Source organism: Heterocephalus glaber, unplaced genomic scaffold (assembly GCF_053883595.1).
Source record: "Heterocephalus glaber isolate CG9 unplaced genomic scaffold, H.glaber_assembly_v1.0 deba00001555, whole genome shotgun sequence".
Lineage (NCBI taxonomy): Eukaryota > Metazoa > Chordata > Mammalia > Rodentia > Bathyergidae > Heterocephalus > Heterocephalus glaber.
The window spans coordinates 8133302-8152848 of NW_028258346.1; the positions used below are offsets into that span (position 1 = coordinate 8133302).

The 19547-nt window shown below is 36.0% G+C and overlaps 1 protein-coding gene across 1 annotated transcript in view; it reads left to right on the forward strand.

Moving 5' to 3' along the window:
• Trhr (thyrotropin releasing hormone receptor) overlaps positions 1 to 8772 on the forward strand; it is a 60848-nt gene extending 52076 nt beyond the window's left edge. Inside the window, exon 3 of the mRNA XM_004850174.3 lies at positions 1794 to 8772. Coding sequence (XP_004850231.1) covers positions 1794 to 2201 — 408 coding nt within the window. The 3' untranslated portion in view covers positions 2202 to 8772. The remainder of the gene's footprint in view (positions 1 to 1793) is intronic.
• Positions 8773 to 19547: the final 10775 nt, after the last annotated feature.

Consider the following 19547-nt stretch of genomic DNA (forward strand, 5'->3'; position numbering starts at 1 on the left):
AGATCGATCCCCAGTACAAAAAAAGAGTAAGCAGACAGCTCACCAGGCCCATTGTAAGGAGGCATTAGGAACAGGAATGTTGCGAAAAGAGATAAAAACTATGTGTGCATACAGATGAGAATTCTGAGAGCAAATATTTGGAATAGTGTCAAGGAAGAAGGTAAGCAATTCCTATAGACCAAGGAACAACAGCAAGAGGGTAGCATTATCCACAATACGGAGCCCAGGAAAGATCTCAACTGGGTTGGAAGAGGCATGGCCAAGGGCAGGCCTCAGAGTGTTGGGCAACAAAGGCCTAGCCCATGAGACTGTTATGGCTTCTCTTACCAAGACAAGGGAGGAAACTCAGCTTATAGTAGATACTGACAACAGAGTGTCTACACAAAGAATTCTATTTCTACATCGGAGAACTTTATACAGCCTTTTCCAAGGACAGGATGATCTCCCTCAACGCCATAACAAGATGGAGGCTGCTGGTGAGGCTTCATTGCAACAGCTCGGGTAATGACAGGAGTGAAGGAGGAAGAGTAAGCTCATTCTGTTTTGTTAGCTCCCAAATTCAAAGTCAAAGCCAGATGATCTATAGTTCAGACCAATTTCCAGCATCTCTCTGAGCATTGAAGTAAGAGAAAAATCTACTAAATTATTCCAGTTGATAATCTTCTCCCTGGGGGATCTTGGATATTAAGCTTATCCCACCTCTTGTCCTACCCCTTGTGCTTTGCTTGTACTTAAGGGTTCATCCTAGGTAAAATATCAGATTTTCCTCTTTCATATAGCTCTCTCTAATCTGAAGGAAAGCTGTGTAGTCAGAGGAGCAAAAGTTTTGAATGCAGGCTCACTTGGATTCCACTCTTAGTTCTAATACTTTATAGTTTCCACCAACATTTGAAATGTGATTGAAAAATACAGTGAATGTTTAAATATTTAAATTTATCCCATCATTCTTGCCACTTTCTGAAGCAGTTCTGGAAGTCCAGTTCCAGTTGCCCAGTTATCACTGCCTCAATGTCTTGAACTGATTCAAAATGTTTACCTTTCGTGGTCATTTTGACTTGGGGAAGGGTGAATGAGACACACCATGTGCTTTTATAAGCCCACCTTTCCATTGGATGCTCTTCAGCAGGAGCATTCATGGCATTTTTTTTTTTTTAACCACACCTCATAAAGACACAAAGGAGGACTTCCACAGAACTGCTTCAGAAAGTAGCAAGAAGGATGGGATAAGTGTGTTCAAACTGAGGGGGAGTATTTTGAGGGAGATCAATTACTGTGTGTCTTTTACTGTTATAAATTTTTAAAATGTAAACATTCACCACATATTTTGATTATACTTCACACTTCAGATAGTGCCCCTCTTTGGACACCCGGGGGTCCGTGTTGGTCACTGCTCTTCTCTGCCTCAAGTTCCCCTCTACAGTTTCCAGGAATTTCCTGGGCCAGACAGTCCTAGAGGTACAGAGGAGATGAAATCCCCAAGGCACCCTTAGACAAGTGGCAGCAGGCAGCAGGGGATGAATGTCCCAGCCTCTGTAACTTCTGAAGCACCTTACTCGAGCTGCAGCTGCCCACAGCAGGAGCTATTTGAACATCACCCCTATGGCAGCTCCATCACACTCTCTTTTATGCTCTCAGTCCTTTTGCCTGGGTTCACCTCCCAGATGAATGACCTGTACCTAAGTCCTTGCCGCAGGGTACATCTTGGGAATGAAGACCTGAGAGAAGAGAGGGAGGGTGATTTTGTTTTGTTTTTAATTCGTGCTTGTACCTCATCTCTTTCTCTTTCTCCGCAGGTCACCAAGATGCTGGCAGTGATCGTAATCCTTTTTGCCCTTTTATGGATGCCCTACAGGACTCTTGTGGTTGTCAACTCATTTCTCTCAAGCCCTTTCCAAGAAAATTGGTTCTTGCTCTTTTGCAGAATTTGCATATATCTCAACAGTGCCATCAACCCGGTGATTTACAACCTCATGTCCCAGAAATTCCGTGCCGCCTTCAAGAAGCTCTGCAGCTGCAAGCAGAAGCCAGCGGAAAAGCCAGCTAGCTACAGCGTGGCCCTGAGTTACAGCGTCATCAAGGAGTCAGAACACTACAGCACAGAGCTGGATGACATCACTGTCACGGACCCTTACTTGTCTGCCACAAAAGTGTCTTTTGTTGATACCTGCTTGGCTTCTGAGGTAACTTTTAGCCAAAGTTGATTAGTGAATTACATGAAAATGGACCACAAAGTAAATGAGAATCTCTGCAGTTATGGACAAAAGAGGACGCACCCAAAATTCACACTGGAAGGCATTGCAGTCTTCAGCCCTGCTCTGGCAATTCCTGGTCACCCCACGACAATGATTCAGGTTGTTCTTTTTACAAAACTAGTATCACAAAAACAATGGGGCAAATCTGGAAAACAGCTAAATTAAAAGTTTATCCCCTTTCATTTACTTGGGGAAATCACTATTTTTTCTGGGGTTATGAAGTTACAGTAAACTCTGAATATAAATTTATATTATTTATAATAATCTTATCAAATGTGACTTCCCCCCAAAATTATTCATACATTTGGTAATTTGGCAACATATAAACTTTTAAATATTTTATTTAGTATTTCATTTTCATAAAGTGCAGGGCTTTTCACGAATATCTGAAACTACAGAGAAAAGTAAGAAAAAGCCATTTCAGTTACTGAGTAAAAATGAGATTTCAAAAATGTTCAAAATATTTAAAAGGCTGTCATGATGTTTATAATGTTTAAAAATGCAAAGTATTTCTGACAAAGTAGATTCATCATACAGCTTCAATGTAAAATGAATCTCAGAATACCCCAAATTATCAATTGAAGAGACTTGGTTTGATTTTGAGATAAATCCAGCTCTTACCAAATTTTCAAGCCTCCTAAATAGTGGATGGCAGTAGGAAATACTCAGATTAAATGACCGTGGAGATACAAATTAACATATAATGTGGAAATGTATAGCTAACACAAGGTCTATTACAAAAAAGGATTCATTTTATCTCTGAAACTTTTAAGGAAGAAAATCCTTTTTGAACATTCTCCTGTGTAAAACGACTGAACCATGTCAAGAAAACCCTCCAGCTAAACCTAGCATAGAAGTCTGAAACATTCTCCAAAGCTTTGTCGTTGGCCAAAATCCAACTATTACACTTCCAGATGAAGACTTCCCATTTCGTGTAGACCTCCCATGATGGATTTTAACTTGTCTGCCATTGCTTTTCCTTCCTACAAATTTGTCGTTTGTAGGTTTACTTTCAAATGCTAGTGATATTTTGTGTACATATTCTAAATCAAAGTGATGTGGAAGTCTGTTAACTTTATTTTTCACAGAGACAAAACTGATTTCATAGTATTATCAGTATCTTTATATTTTTGACTTAGACTTACTATTCCTGTGATTATTAGACAGGTGGGAATATGAACCCACCCAGGACATCCGTCTGGTCCTACTTTAATCTTGTTCAAATGACTTACTTACTGAGATTTGGCTAATCAGGCTAAGAGTATAAATCAATCGCCCTTGGTAACGATTCAGTAATCACTGATTTTTAATCAAAAAGTATGTGAAGTACCCTATAGGCTAGCATCTTTCCTCTCCAACCTATATCCCTATTTCTTCAAAATTTCTGGAACTTAGTTGCTAATGATAATTACCTGTCCCCACTTTCTTAAAGAAGAATACATCATTCTGTTTTGGAAGATTCTGTTTTCAAATGCTGCTTCGTGAAGACTCTGCCATCCAGAATACTATTCTGAAATGTGCTTCTATGAAACATGGCCTCATCTACTTCAGGAAGACATTGTTATCCTGTCACCTTATAAGTAAACAAATGCAAGCACATATTTATAAAAATATCCTAAAAATTTATTTGCCTGACACTAAATAGTCTATTTTAACTGAATTTTCATTTTCAATTAAATATTAATCTTGGAGCACTACAGTAACACTAGAGTGACACAGCCTAAATCACACAAGCACATGTGCAGGTGCACACACACACACACACACACACGTGTACATAAACTGACTAACGAAGGGATTGGAATGAAGTAGAATTTTTTCATTAGGAGAGAGAACTAGTATCATTGAGTGCCTGCAGTGTCTTAGGCATCCAGGTAAGTACTTAACATCATCTTCAGGACAGTATCTCCACAGCTGTGCCTTCTCTGGTGGAAACACCAGTAATCAGGCATCCATGCTGTTTCCCTAAATAGTGTGGCTACTGAGGAGAGAAAATGGGCAAAATTTGCTTTTCTATTTTTTTCTTTTTTTTAAAGTTGATAGTCTTATTAAATTCTTAAAACCTGGCCTAATAAGCATGTATATGTATGTATACAGACACACACACACATACATATATATATATACAATCTGCAGAATGATATCAGAAGTTGAAAAAATTATGATTAGTTTTATATGGTATATACAGAACACAATTTAATCTACTGACCTTTTGGAAATTTTATACATGAGGTCAGTTTTTTCCATTTTAATTTTTAAAAAGTTATCTGGTAATAATCTCTTAGTTTTAGACCACATGGGAAATCCAAAAGAACGCATTTCATAGTGTTTCTACTCTAAAACAAATTCCATTATAAAATTAAACATTCCTGTGTAATATCTGATACCTAGATCTCCACACAGAAGATAAAACTTTTTAAAAGCATCCTTTGTTGCACTACACTAAATCATAAAATATTTCCACAAAACTGAATATGGCATCTAATGAAAAATAAAGAGCTAAATTAAAAATTGCTGGCAGAGGAAAGTAATGTTATTAAGAGATACCTTTAATAAAATTCCTTCAGTTATTTTATGACTTCCAATTTTATTAATTGCTAAGTGGTGTTTGGTTAGATCTTGAAACTGAGTAAGAAGGTGAAAGGTACAGTTAATGAATAAAATAAGTGAACATAAATTCCCTCCTCGGACTCCTTCAACAGTATTGCGAGTATATTTCAAAAGTTTAACAAATAACACAAATGTTCTAAATACCAAAGATAAATAGGAACAGTACAAACTCTATGATCATTTTTAAAAAGATTAATGGCATAGAACAATATACCTTTATACTCTACCAAAATAAATGGCTGCTTTGAGCTAAACTACTGGTAATGTCAAAGGGAAAACTTAAGCTATTATGATTTAGTTTGGTATAACTAAGTCTTAAATAAATACTTGAATTGTTTCATTTTTAGGCTATGTTGGACAATGATATAATGATAATATGACCCGGTAAAGCTGGATCTACACATTTTTGGTTTGCTTTTTAAAAATAAGAGTGAAGTCATTCTAAAATATGTTAAATCTTAAACATGATAGAAGAGAAAATAATAACATTTGGAGAAAAACATTTTTAAAACTTAATTCATGATGCTATGAATTCTATAAATATTACCTTCAATATTATTTTTACCTCTGAACTGCAACTCACAGAGGGGCTGGGATACTTATGCATGAAGTGAGAAAACTAGATGTGAATGAGAGAGAGCAGCATCCTGTCAGTGCTAAAGCTCACAGAAAAAAATTTTCAAATGTTTGGTATCACTCATTCCCAGGACACAAACAAACATGGAAATCTGCAACAATGTGTTTTCTACTGCTTTAGCTGTCCACAGGAAATCGCCATCAAAACCAAGATTAAACTGAGCAAACAAGTTTTTAGATGAAAACACATGAAGAAATCTTATAGAGCCCAGTAGTGATAAATATTTTTTTTCTTCTCTTTTTTCCCCCCATCGAACTCTCTTCTTTCCTCAAGAATCGTTTTCCACAGAGTGGAAAGGTGCATCTAACTTCATTCAAGAATAAATCTGGACATGAAATGTCTTAAAGAAAAGTATAAATGTTCTTTCAAATACATTTATGTATAAGAAAATGTTCTGAAAATGTTCCTTGTCATAAAACCACTTTTAAATTATAATAAGGTAGAGTTTTGGCATTTCAGAGGTTTCAGTAAAAAAAAAAAATATGTGAAAAGCTACTGCAGAAATTTTTGAGGAAGCACTAGACTCTAATTTTTATAAATCTCAAAATCTGTGATAAAAAACAAGGCCATTATGCTATCACTTCAAGATTTAACTCTTTGGTAATATTAAGAATATGAATTTCAGATGTCATAAATACCTTTAAAAAGCAACTATTAATAGTTCATTTGGAAACATCTTACAATGACTTAATGTAAAGATCATTTACATATCCCAATTTTATTTTATGGAGTATAATTAGAAATATCAACTCTTTTAATATTTCACTTCATTAAACACAGAAAAAACAAAGCAAAGTCAGGTAATACCCTATAATATTGTTATTGTATGTTTGGTCTGTAAAAATAATCTCTAATCACTCAACAGCCAACTTCATTTAGGAGAATTTCACATTGAGGAACAATTTGTTACTGAGATGGTTTGTGCCCAATGGATATGGTTCTGATTTTAGTATTCTGATATTCTCTTTGACAAGAGTGATCATCAGTGTTTGTACACAATGTCGTCAGGCCTGTCTACATTCGTCTATCCCAAGCACATTCATGGCACATCTAATACAATTTAATTCATATTTTAGAAATTATATATGAAAAATTTAAAAAGCTGGATGAAATAGTACAGTTGAAACAGCGCCTTCAAATCTGAAGGTGGCAAGAACACAAAAAATAGTTCTAATGGCCACTACAAAAAGTAAATCTACTTCGAGTTCTCATGCAGGAGAATGTGGGTCAAGCTCATGCTACAACAGAAATGAAACTGGAACAATGGAAATGAAAGCACTTTAAAAATTATCAAAGGTAAAAAATGGGTTAAACAATGGAGTTAGCTAGAGCTCCTGAGATCCTATGAACTATTATTTTCTTTTCTGCAAAGCAATGGCCGTATTTCTTGTGCATATGGCCATTCTTTGCCAAAAAAGAACATGAACTTCCTTAAAAATATATGGGACTGATACTGACAAAGACTGAGCCTTTTCAGGAAAGAAAAATAAATGCAGTATGGCAGTAGGGTAAGGTCTCTGATGAGGTCTGAATTCAAAAGTCAGTAAGAGCACTCCATTATGCCTGAAACAGCACAAGGTGCCCCAGTCATGAGGCCAAATGCTTACACCCTCAGTGGGACTAGTGAGCCACTCCTGCTTTGGTGTACACAAGAATTAGGTGGGAGCTCATCTCAAAATGTGCTTTATTTGTCCCTGCCCCGAGAAGTGTTCCTTTGTTAGGTGATTTTGATGCCTGCAGTCCTCTGAGCTCACCTTGAAAACCACGGGGTTCTGGGCCTTCAAGGCTCTTAGTTATCAAATTTTTTTTATAAGCAACTAAAGAGAAAACTCCTTGGGCAAATCTGTTTCTCACTGTATTCCACAGTATCTAAACTTGGATATTGTCCCTAAGTATCTGCCAAGTGAAGAAATACATCAATGAATTCCAAAGTAAGGAGTATACTAGAAAACTTCAGTGATCCTCCATTTGCCCATAAATCTACCAAGATACAATAATTGTTTTAGTTTATTTTTATTTTTTAAACAGTTTTCTTGGCTCAGTGAAAGGCATTGCTTCATGTACCAGTTTATGGTCAGAACAATCCTTAGATATAGCATGTGTGACAATTTCATGAGCACTAATCACCTAATTTAATAATAAATGAAGATCAAAGCGTTGTCTCTGCTTTCCAGGAGATCACAATTTAGTGATGATATAGTGACACAGAAACATAAAAGCCGAATACATAATTGGAAGCCAAACTGTGTGATTTCATACCACACATAACCAAATTATTTAGAAGGAAGAGAACCTAAGGGTTTCTGAGCCATTGAGGAAGACTTTGTAGAGAAGATAGGACTTCCTTCAAGGATAGATTTGATTCAGATAGTAAAAGGCAAGACAGTCCATATAAGAGAAAAAAGATGAATAATCACAGATAGACAAAATAAAACTAGAGCAAGACTCTGAATATTAGAATGTGCATCCAATGCACACCCAGTTCATTGATGATTGATTAACACAGGCAGTCAGTCCAAAAAAAAAACATAAAATAAAATAAGAAAGGGAGCTAACTTTATTTACATTTGGTGAGAAAATAGCCATCCTGGTGTAAAGTAGAAATGTATATAAGCAAGCTATGTTTATTTTCTAAACTTTGTGAGCTTCATTTATTATCTAGAGAAAACATAGTATAGTATTTGTCATACAAGTGTTACAATTTTAGATGTATTCTTAGAGTCTGAATTTTCCAAGTGAATATATATCTTTTTTCTATATTATATTGTCATCATGTATTGAAGAATATTTATATATATATAATTCAGAGGTCCTTACCAATGCTGAAGTTATCAATTATGATAACCATAGAAATCTGCTAGTTCAGCAAGCTAGATCCTTCAAGAATTTAAGCTTCAACATTAAAGATTAAACATCAAATATTAAATTGAAAAACACATACTTATTAGCTTCAGGTTACTATGACAACATTGTTGACTTGCATGTTGCTTATGATGTACCTCTGAATGTCTTGGCTTCCTTCTCCTAGTTCTAGAAGGCTATGTGCTGAGTCACTTCATCACTTGGGAATTTACCATTGTGTCCTTTTTGAGACAAAAATCCTTCTTTAAGAAAGTGCAGTATTATGTGTTCTACAGTGGGAAATGTGTGTCTGTCCCAACATGTGTGGTGAGCAATAAAGCATCAAACTAAAATACCTGGCTCTTTCTCTTTCATTTTCTTCCAAATTATTTTATTTGGGGAATAACTTGACCATTTGTCCCAAAGATTTCATTTTAATTCAGGGCCACCTAAGATGTACTACTGGTAGGTTTTGAGATAAGTATAAGTAATATACAAATAGACATCTTCAATTTTAATAATAAATTTGATGTGTATTGGAAAAAATGACTAGCTTATAAAATCCAGATTACATTAACATTAATAATAGAACCTCATTTTGATACCATATGAGGCAAACATCATAAGTTTAATACAAGTAACTGAAATTTGGGCAACACTGTTTGAAGTAATTATTTCAAATGTCTCTATCACTTTTTGAACAATAACAAAGTAAACTCAAATACTGTATGTTACTGTGAAGCAGACTGCTCCATTACCTCTATAATTCTAAATAATCTCCAGCTCACCTGGACTCAGTGAGACAAAAATACCCAAGTTATAAAATTCAGCTCTGTACAGAGGCAGGTTTCTGTAGTCCCTGGGGCTCTAGTAAACAATTCCATTTGATAAAGTTGTTTTGCCATGTGCAGGAATTCTCACTTAAGCAAATTTCAAACTTTGTTCAAATGATTTCATTTTTTAACACTTGAAGAACTTTGGGAAAATAAAATATTGCATTTTAGACATTGAAACATTCAGTGAACAAGATAAGGCTCTTTTTTATTTTATTTTAATGTAATACAAGTAGATATTAATACAAAAAATATAAAAGCCATTCTATGAAAAATAATTTTTCATAACAAAAATAATTAGAGAATAACAATGATAAATACACTGTGTATGATGATCTTAAAAGAGTATATATATATATTTTTTAAATTTTATTTTCGGTACACAACATAATGACATTCATCATCGGAAATTTGCACCTTTGCATAATCTCTCTTGGTTCTTATTTTTCCCCCTTCCCCTGCCCTCCCTTCAACCCCTCCATCCCTCCCTATTTACAAAGACTTTGTTTCCATTTTTCCATTTTCTCATATTAATTCCATTCCCTTCTTTCCTTTCCCCTACCCCTCCCACTTCCCCTTCCCCTTTGCCCCTTTTCTTCCTATTTCACATTATTATACCTTTTAGTCCTTATTTACACTTCCAGTTTCTCACACCAGAGAGACAATGCAATATTTACACGTGTATTCTATTTATTTCACTTAAGAGTATGGTTTCAAGACGCATCTATTTACCTAGAAATGTCTCAAGTTTATTCTTCTTTACAACTGAATAATACTCCATTATATTTTTTTAAAATCTACATCTTTTTTATCCATTCATAGGTTAATGGGCATTTGGGTTGTTTCCAAGATATAGCTATTACAAACTGTGCCACTATAAACATGGGTGCACATATATCACTGTGGTATGATTTTTTTAATTCTTTGGGGAAGATCCCCAGCAGGGGAATAGCTGGGTCAAATGGGACTTCCAGTCCTAGTTCTCTGAGGTATCTCCATACTGATTTCCACAGTGGATGTACCAGTCTACACTCCCACCAACAGTGGAGCAGGGTTCCTTTCTCCCTACAGCCCTGCAATAAATACTGGCAGGGCTATGGGGAAATAACAAAGATAAGATTCTTTTAAATATTTCAGAACATTACCACTAACATTACCTAAGTTTCATTTTTTTCTTATATTGCAATGTATAGCACCACAAGCTATTGAAATTTTTCTTAATTCTCTTAGATAATTAGTTTGTACCAAGTAGCATATACTTTTTTCTAGACTTTCTGAAAATACTGTAAGATGAGAGCATATTTTGTTCACTATGGCCAACAAAGTGCAGTGATTAGCAAAGTACCTGGAACATAATGGACCTTCCACGATTATTGTTAATAGATGCAAGCAAGTGTATTTATTAAGGAATTTAATGAAGAGAAGGCATTGTAAACCACACCTAATAACTAAAAGGGTATAGACTGGATGTAGATACTGAAAGGTCTCAGTCTTCTGGATCTCAAACACCATCTACTCATTCATAGTAACATTAAAATTTGTTTGGCTTTATGATTCAGTTATGTTTCCTCCGACATGAAAATCTGTTAAACATGTCCATTTCACCCACTCCACAAAACTGTCCATTCTGTTACATTTGTTCTAAAAGGTGATACAACGCAGATGAATCTATGCAAACCACAGGCAACAGTTATTTGTGGTGTCTTGGATCCCACTTCCTTTCTGGTTCCATAACTTCCTCACACCCATGATCCAGAGTTCAACATATATTGCCATCTCCCATGCTCATCAAACTAAAGTGACTGATCTTCTACCCACCACAGTCACTACAGCTTTGGAAAGCCATTCATTGTGAATACAAATAGCCAAAGATTTCAAGGGAGTGAAGACCCTGAGAACCAACAAATTCAAGTGATGGGGTATGAAACCCAATGGACAAATACTACAGCCTTTCATTTTCTGATGAAATATTTCTGAAGTATCTTCAAAATGATTCATCCGAGGGTCCCACATGAGTGAACTTCATTCTCCATACTGGAAACCAGCTCAAAAACGCATCCTCACTGACTCTTTGTCTTTCCTTGTCCCACTGTCTGAACTCCTTCACTTCTGCTTCCTGAAGTAATCCCCAAAATGAAGCATCTGTACTCAAATCCTTGACTCATGTTTTGCTTAAAGTAAATGATTTATGAGTCATAGGACAGAAATACCTTTTCATCTTGAAAATAAAAAATTAGACTGTGACTCTGAGGATATATCTTTGTAATTCCAATCACAGATTGCCCTTTTAAATCTTGAAGAAGTAGCATTGCATATAGAGGTTAGTCACTACACTTTTAATACAGCACAATTTATTAATTACAGAAAAAATTGTATCTTTATACTCCTGAATCATAAAGGAACCTATCATTTCAATTTAACTTCCTTTTCCTCATTCTTTCTAATGTAATTTGTAAGTATTTGTATTATGATTTAGATCTAAAATGTACCCTCAGGGGCTGGGGATTTAGCTCAGTGGTTTCACTGCCTGCTGCACAAGCACAAGGACCCGAGTTTGATCCCAGGTACCAAAAAAAAATAAAAATAAAAAATAAAAAAAATAAAATGTACCCTCAATGTATCATGTATTTAAAGGCGGTTGGATCATGGAGTCACTATTCTCAGCAGTGGATTAGTAGTCCATTGATGAATTCATAGCTAACTGTACTGCTTGTAGGTGGGGTTTGGTCCGAAGAGGTGAGTCACTGGGGGCATGACCTGGTAGGGCGTATTCTTGTTTCCAGCTCCTCCCTTCTTGCTCTACTTCTGGTCACCATGACATGAGCCTCTGCTGGGCTCTTCTACCATGCCATTTCTGCTATGGATCCAGCCCACCATGGACTGAACTGACTGAAACTGTGAGTCAAAATAAATCTCTCCTACCTTAAGTTGTGTATGTTAGGTATTCTGTGATAGCACAGAGAAGCTGACTAATACAATTTGACTCTTAGAAATATAGTCATTGCAGATAGAATGGAGATAGAAACGTCTAATTCATGAGTAAAGTAGAGGATTAAATTAAATTACATTTAAAAGTAATTATAAGTTTCATGGCCATTGTATATACTTGTTCACTATGGAATGACAAAAATAGAGCAGCACTCTAAACCCCAATAGTGCTCATTCAAAATAGGTATTTATTTGGAATACGTTTTACTTTGAAACAACAAAAAAATTTTTCTTGAAAATATAAAGCATGATAATAATAAGAGCAACACTATTTAACTTTTTTTCTGGTTTAGAATAGTGGTTGTAGTACCTTTGTGACTTTTCTGTAAATCTAAAATTATTCCCCCAAAATGTTTACTAATAAAAATGATAAAAATTGGTGAAGGAATTCCAGAAGCCAAAATTATTTTGGCACTCAGGTAGCTTTTTAAAAATCATTAGTCAAATGATGAGATCATGCAAACTTTTTAAAAATGATTAATAATGTTCATAACTGTCACACTATAATGTAAGTGCAGCAAGGCTTTTCTTTGTTTGCAAGGATCTTTCTGAATGGCTCTCATTTGGGTCAGTTACTTTAATACTGTGTTATATAGCAGCATAAGTTTGAAAAGCTAATTTAATCCCAAAATTTCTCTCTCCCTCCTTCCTTTCTCTTTATTCTTCTCTTCCTTGAACCCCAGATTATACTAATTTTCAGAAATATAAAATAATGAAAAAAAAGTAAACATAATATCTTTATTTCTGCAATTCACACACATTTACTGATCAACTAAAGTATATTATGTATCCTCTACATGACCTTGGTCATTCTTATGCATTAATCAAAAGCTCATCCACTTCAAGGAGTTTTAAATGACTCTATGTTAGCCATGTTAGCCTCAGAAAAGCTCTATCATTGATAATTAAAATGGTGTTTCAACTTTTATCCCACTCTCATACCTTAAGTATCATATGTCTTGCATCCTAAATATGGTAGATGTCATCGTGGTAGCAACTTCCAAATTTTACGGAAGGATAATTCTTGGGCTCTTTGAAGAAAACCTGAAAACAACTGGGTGATAAAAACAACAATTAAAATATTTGTTTGCCTTCTAAGTCCTATTTGTTACACACACACATCAGCTATTCCCCCAATAGCTATATGAAGGGAAGACAAACAAGAACTTTTTTGAAAGGGATCACTGAAAAGACTTTCAAGCAGCATATTCTGTGTTGGATTTATTGGAGAAAATTCCTTTAACCTTATTAAAATATATCTTATGAGTACCATTAGTTTATTCTCAATCGGTTATTTTCCCTGGGAGGAATTCCATTGGTCCCCAAAAGGATTTGAGGCAATTGAAAGAATACATGCCTTTGTCTGGAATACTGAACACATTCTTCTTAATCCTGTATCTGAAGGATATGGAAACACTGATTTCTCCAGCCAGATGGAGAGCTACAAATTAGAGACTTGGATTTGCCACCACCTGTGAGTCATCAAGCTAGACTATATCTCATTCTTTCCTTCTGCTCCCTGGTCAGAGATGGCAATGAATAGGACATGAATCACTGTCCTTTAATTTCATATATATATATATAATATGTGTTTGGAAAATTTATAAAAGCAAATATTATCATGTTTTATGATTAGCATGATAAAGTCAAATAGAGTGACATATAAAGGACTTAGAAGGATTGGGAGCCTGCATCAAAACTGCTTCCTGAGGAAAAAACATTGTCACTTTCATGAAGTAAATAGTGAGAAAGAAGCTGAGGCGAGGATTTATGTATCTGTAGTGGTAGAGAAAATATCTTTTCCAACAGGCAAAATGGCTTCCTCATAATAACTAAAGGCAACATGGGAAGTAAATGGAGACATTTACAATTCCTGAGCTGTTTCTGAGCTTGAACAGCAATTTTTCTTAGAATGACTGTGTATTCGTAGATTTACATATTAGTAAGTATCTGTCTCTTGGTTTTATGTGGTTTGTTTACAGTTATAGCTAATGGCCACCTTCTTGTTCTCTTCAGTCTTGAGTTTCATTCTCCTCTTCCAAACTACCCTAATTCCCTACCCATGCCCAATACATAACACAAAGACATGAAACACAAACATAAATATGAGGATGTTTGTTTCAAACACTGCTGGGTAATAAAACCTACTCATCATCTAATAGTATTTCCTCCTAAGATTGAGTAGAAGTGTTCCTGTTCTAAAATTTCTACAAGATGCTACCTCAAAATATCCCAGGATCTATGAACCTACTTGCATCAATGGTCTCAAAAAGGCTTAAAAATGTCTTATAATCTTCCTCAGTACCATGTTCCTCTTAATGATTTTAAAAATTAATTTTATTGGTACATTTTAGGTATACAATATAATGACATTTGTCATTGGAAATTTGCAACTTTACATAATCTCTCTTGGTTATTATTTTTCCCCCTTCCCCTGCTCTCCCTTCAACCCCTCCATCCCTCCCTATTTACAAAGACTTTGTTTCCATTTTTTTGTTTTCTCATATTAATTCCATTCCCTCCTTTCCTTTCCCCTACCCCTCCCACTTCCGCTTACCCTTTGCCCCTTTTCTTCCTATTTCACATTATCTATTATACCTTTTAGTCCTTATTTACACTTTCAGTTTCTCACACAAGAGAAACTATTCAGTATTTACACATGTGTGTCCTGTTTCTTTCACTTAAGAGTATCGCCTCAATGTGCATCCATTTAGCTATAAATGTCTCTAATTTCTCATTTTTTATGGCTGAGTAGCACTCCATTTTATTTTTAAAAAACACATTTTCTTTACCCAGTCTCCAGTTGATGGACAATTGGGCTGCTTCCCAGTTTTAGCTATTACAAATTGTGCTGCTATGAACATGGGTGCACATATATCACTGTGGTATGATTCTTTTAATTCTTTGGGGAAGATGCCCAGCAGGGGAATAGCTGGGTCAAATGGGCCTTCCAGTCCTAGTTCTTTGAGGTATCTCCATACTGATTTCCACAGTGGTTGCACCAGTCTACACTCCCACCAGCAATGGAGCAGGGTTCCTCTTTCCCCACAGTCCCACCAGCATTTGTTATTGGTTGATTTCATGATAGCAGCCATTCTTTCTGGGGTGAGGTGAAATCTCAGCATTGTTTTCATTTGCATCTCATGAATGACCAGTGATGTTGAACATTTTTTCATATGTTTATTTGCTATTTCTACTTCTTTGTCTGAGAAATATCTGTTCATTTCAGACGCCCATTTTCAGATTGGCTCTTTAAATTTGGGAGGTCTGATTTTTTTAAGTTCTTTATAGATTCGAGATAGTAGACCTCTGAGGAACAACAAGTGAAGATTTTTTTCCCACATTATGGGTGGTCTCTTCACACTGTTGGTGGCTTCTCTTGCTGTGCAGAAGCTTTTTAATAAGAAGAGATCCCATTTGTTGATTTGTTTGTGCTAGTTCACGCGCAACTGAGGTTTTGTTCATAAAATCTTTTCCTACACCAATGTCTTCAAGAGTTCTACCTAACTTATGTTCCAGCCAGTTCAGTGTTTCTATTTTAGAGGCAGGCGCCGGAACCACTGAGCTAATTTCCTGGCCTGCCAGCATTTCTATTTTAATATTTACATCTTTAATTCATTTTGATTTTAGTTTACTGCATGGTGAGAGATATAGGTCTAGTTTTAATCTTTGGCAACTTGAAACCCAATTTTTCCAGCACCATTTATTGAAGAGGCTATCTTTCCTCCAGTGAGGGTGTTTGGCGCCTTTGTTGAAGACGAGGTGGCTGAGTGTGGCTGGAGTTGTTTCTGCATCTTTTAATCTGTTCCCCTGATTCTCAGGTCTGTTTCTTTGCCAGTACCATGCTGTTTTTATCACCATAGCTTTGTAGTATAGTTTCAAGTTAGAGGTTGTGATACTCCCTAACTTGACTTTATTGACTAAAATTGCTTTTGCTATTCTGGGTCTCTTCTTCCAAATAAACTTTTCAATTGTTTTCTCAAGGTCTGTGAAGTATGCTGCTGGGATTTTGATTGGGATTACATTGAATCTATCTAGCAGTTTTGGAAGTATGGCCATTTTCACTATGGTGATTCTTCCTACCCAGGAACAAGGGATGTCTTTCCATTTTCTGATACCATCTTCAATCTCTCTTTTCAGAGTGCTATAGTTTCCAGAGAAGAGGATTTTGATTTCTTTTGTTAGGTGGATTCTTAGGAATTTCAGTGTTTTGGATGCTATTGTGAAAGGAATTGTTTGGCCTATTTCTCTCTCAGTGAGTCTACTGTTCATGTAGAGGAAAGCTATTGATTTTTGTGTGTTGACCTTGTATCCAGCTACTGTACTGAATTTGGTTATTAAGTCTAGAAGATTTTTGGTGGAGTTCTTGGGGTCATCTATATACAGTATCAAGTCATCTGCAAATACTGACAATTTGACTTCTTCATTTCCTGTCTTTATTCCTTTTATTTCTTTCTCTTGTCTAATTGCTGTGGCTAATGTTTCCAAAACTATATTGAACAGGAGTGGTGAAAGTGGATATCCTTGTCTTGTTCTTGATTTTAGTGTGAAAGATTTCAGGTTTTGACCATTTAGTATGATATTGACTGTTGGTTTTTCATGGATGGCTTTGATCAAATTGAGGTAGAGACTGTCTATTCCAAGTTTTTGTAGGGTTTTTTTTATAAATGCGTGTTGGGTTTTGTCAAATGCTTTTTCTGCATCTATTGAGATGATCATATGCTTTTTGTCCTTGGCTCTGTTGATATAGTGTATTACATTGATTGATTTGTGTATGCTGCACCATCCCTGCATCCCTGGGATGAATCCCACTTGGTCAGGGTGTATGATCTTCTTGATGATCTTCTGCACTCTATTTGCCAGTATCTTATTAAGGATTTTTGCATCTATGTTCATTAGTGAGATTGGCCTATAGTTGTCTTTTTCAGTTCGGTCTTTCTCTGCTTTGGAGATCAAGGTGATGCTTGCTTCCAGGGATGAATCTGGGAGTATTGCTTCCCTTTCAGTTTCATTGAAGAGTTTAAACAGTAGTGGCAGTAGTTCCTCTCTAAATGTCTTGTAGAATTCACCAGTGAAGCCATCAGGACCCTGGCTTTTCTTAGTTGGTAAGCTTTTAATTATGCTTTCAATTTCATTGATTGATATTGGGTTGTTTAGAATTTTTAGGTCTTCTTTAGTGTTGATTAGTGCTTATTTGATTTCTCATGTCTGTTAGTATTTGTTTTATATAGTTGGCCACACTGGTGTTTGCTGCATATATGTTTATTATTGTCATCTCTTCCTCTTGGATTGTTCTCTTTACAAGGATGTAGTGTCCTTCTTTGTCTCTCTTAATCAGTGTTGGTTTGAAATTCACTTGATCTGCAAAGAGGATAGCTATTCCTTATTTTTTTTCAGGTTCTTGTCCCATGGAGCATTGTTTTCCACCCTTTAACTTTCAGTCTATGAATTTCTCTTTGAATTAAGTGTGTTTCTTGTATGCAGCATATTGTTGGATCTTTTTGCCAGTCTATTTCTTTGGATTGGTGAATTGAGACCATTAATATTGATGTTTATAACTGATACATATTGACTTATCATTGTCATGACTTTTTCTTTTTGTTGGATTCTCCCCCTTTGCATTTAATTTCTTGTCATACCTGATGGACTCCTTCTGCTGGGCTTTCTGTGGTTGTGATCCTCATTATCTTTTTCTAGGATATTGTCTAGAGATTTTTGGAGTGCTAATTTGGTATTCATGAAGTTCCTAAGGTGCTCTTTGTCATGAAAGTATCTTATTTCTCCATCAGTTTTGAAAGGAAACTTTGCAGGGTACATCAATTTGGGTTTGAAGCTGTTTTCCTTCAGGGCTTGAAATTTGTCACTCCAAACTCTTCTTGCCTTGAGGGTGTGTCTTGAGAAGTCTGTTGTGATTCTGATGGGCTTTCCTTTTAATGTGACTTGTTTCTTTTCTCTGCTTGTAGAACTTTGTTCTTCTGTTGAGTTTCTGGAATTTTAACTATTACATACCTATGAGTAAATTTTTTTTTAATCAAGGCTAGTTGGAGTCCTTTATGCCTCACTTATCTGTATGTCAAGTTCTTTTCCCCTGTTTGGGAAGTTTTCTGCCATCACTTCTGTGAACTGTTTTTTGTGTCATCTGCCCTCTTCTGTTTCTTCATTGACTCTGATCAGTCTGATGTTATTCTTCTTTGCATCATCTAGCAGTTGCTGGATTGATTTCTCTTGGTCCCTTCCTATTTCAAAGCAATTTTTCTTTTCCTGGTCACTAATTGCAATCTTACCTTCTATATCTGAAATTCTGTCCTCACATTGGCTCATTCTGGTGCATAAACTTTCAATGAAGCTTTTAATCTCCTGGAAATCTGTTTGCACCTGTTTTATGGATTCCATTTTTTTTCCTGTGTTGGGATTCTATCATGTTCCTCAGCTCCTCTATTTTTTAATCTGTGTCCTCTCTAGATTTATTAATCATGTCTTGCACTATGGACACAATCTTTGCTGCTATGTGAGAAATTATTTCTGATTTCATTTTTACCAGATCCTCTTTCTGTGCCAGTTCACAAAGTACAGGTGGTTGAGTATCAGATTGTTCCATCTTGTTTCCCTTTCAGATTGCTGTAGGTGATCTGTAAGTCTGGTTTTGAGACTTGTTTACATGTTTTCTCATTTCAGCAGGGGGTGGGAGTGGATATGTGCTGCTGATCCCCAGGTGGCTCACCTCCTCTGCACTGGGGGTGGTGGTACAGCAGCCCAGAAGGTTCATCTCCTCCCTGCTGGGGTTACCTCTGCTCCTCTGTGCTGGGAGCAGTGGTTCGGTGGCTTGGAAGGTTCACCTTTGCTCTGGTGGTTGCTCTGCTCCTCTACACTGGAGGCGGTGTTATATCACTAACATTTTAGTATCACAAAAAATACTTCAAAGAGCATCATTATGAAGGTGTTTCATGTCAATCTTATGGCAATCTCACCCTCAAAAGTAAGATTGCTGAGTCAGAGCGCATGTGCATTTTATATTCTGTTAGATACTGCTAAATATGTATCCAAGAATTTGGTATCTATTTACATTTCAACCAGCAATACAGCAGAGTAATCATTCCTCTATACTTTCACCCACAATAAATGTTATCAATTTTTAAGGTGTTTTTAAATGGATGATTCAAACATTACATTATTTTTGTTTTTAAAAGGGCTTTTGACCTTTGGCCTGGCCCACACATACCCTGACCACAGAGGAGACAGAGAAGAAAAATTGCTCTAGTGTCCTTGGTTCAAGAATGTCATGCCCTTGTGTTGCACTACGAAATTTGCTCAACCAGGTAATAGGTAAAACCAAGAAGGAGACCATATTTGTCTTGGGGATCATTCTGCTATCTTCTCCCAAAAGTC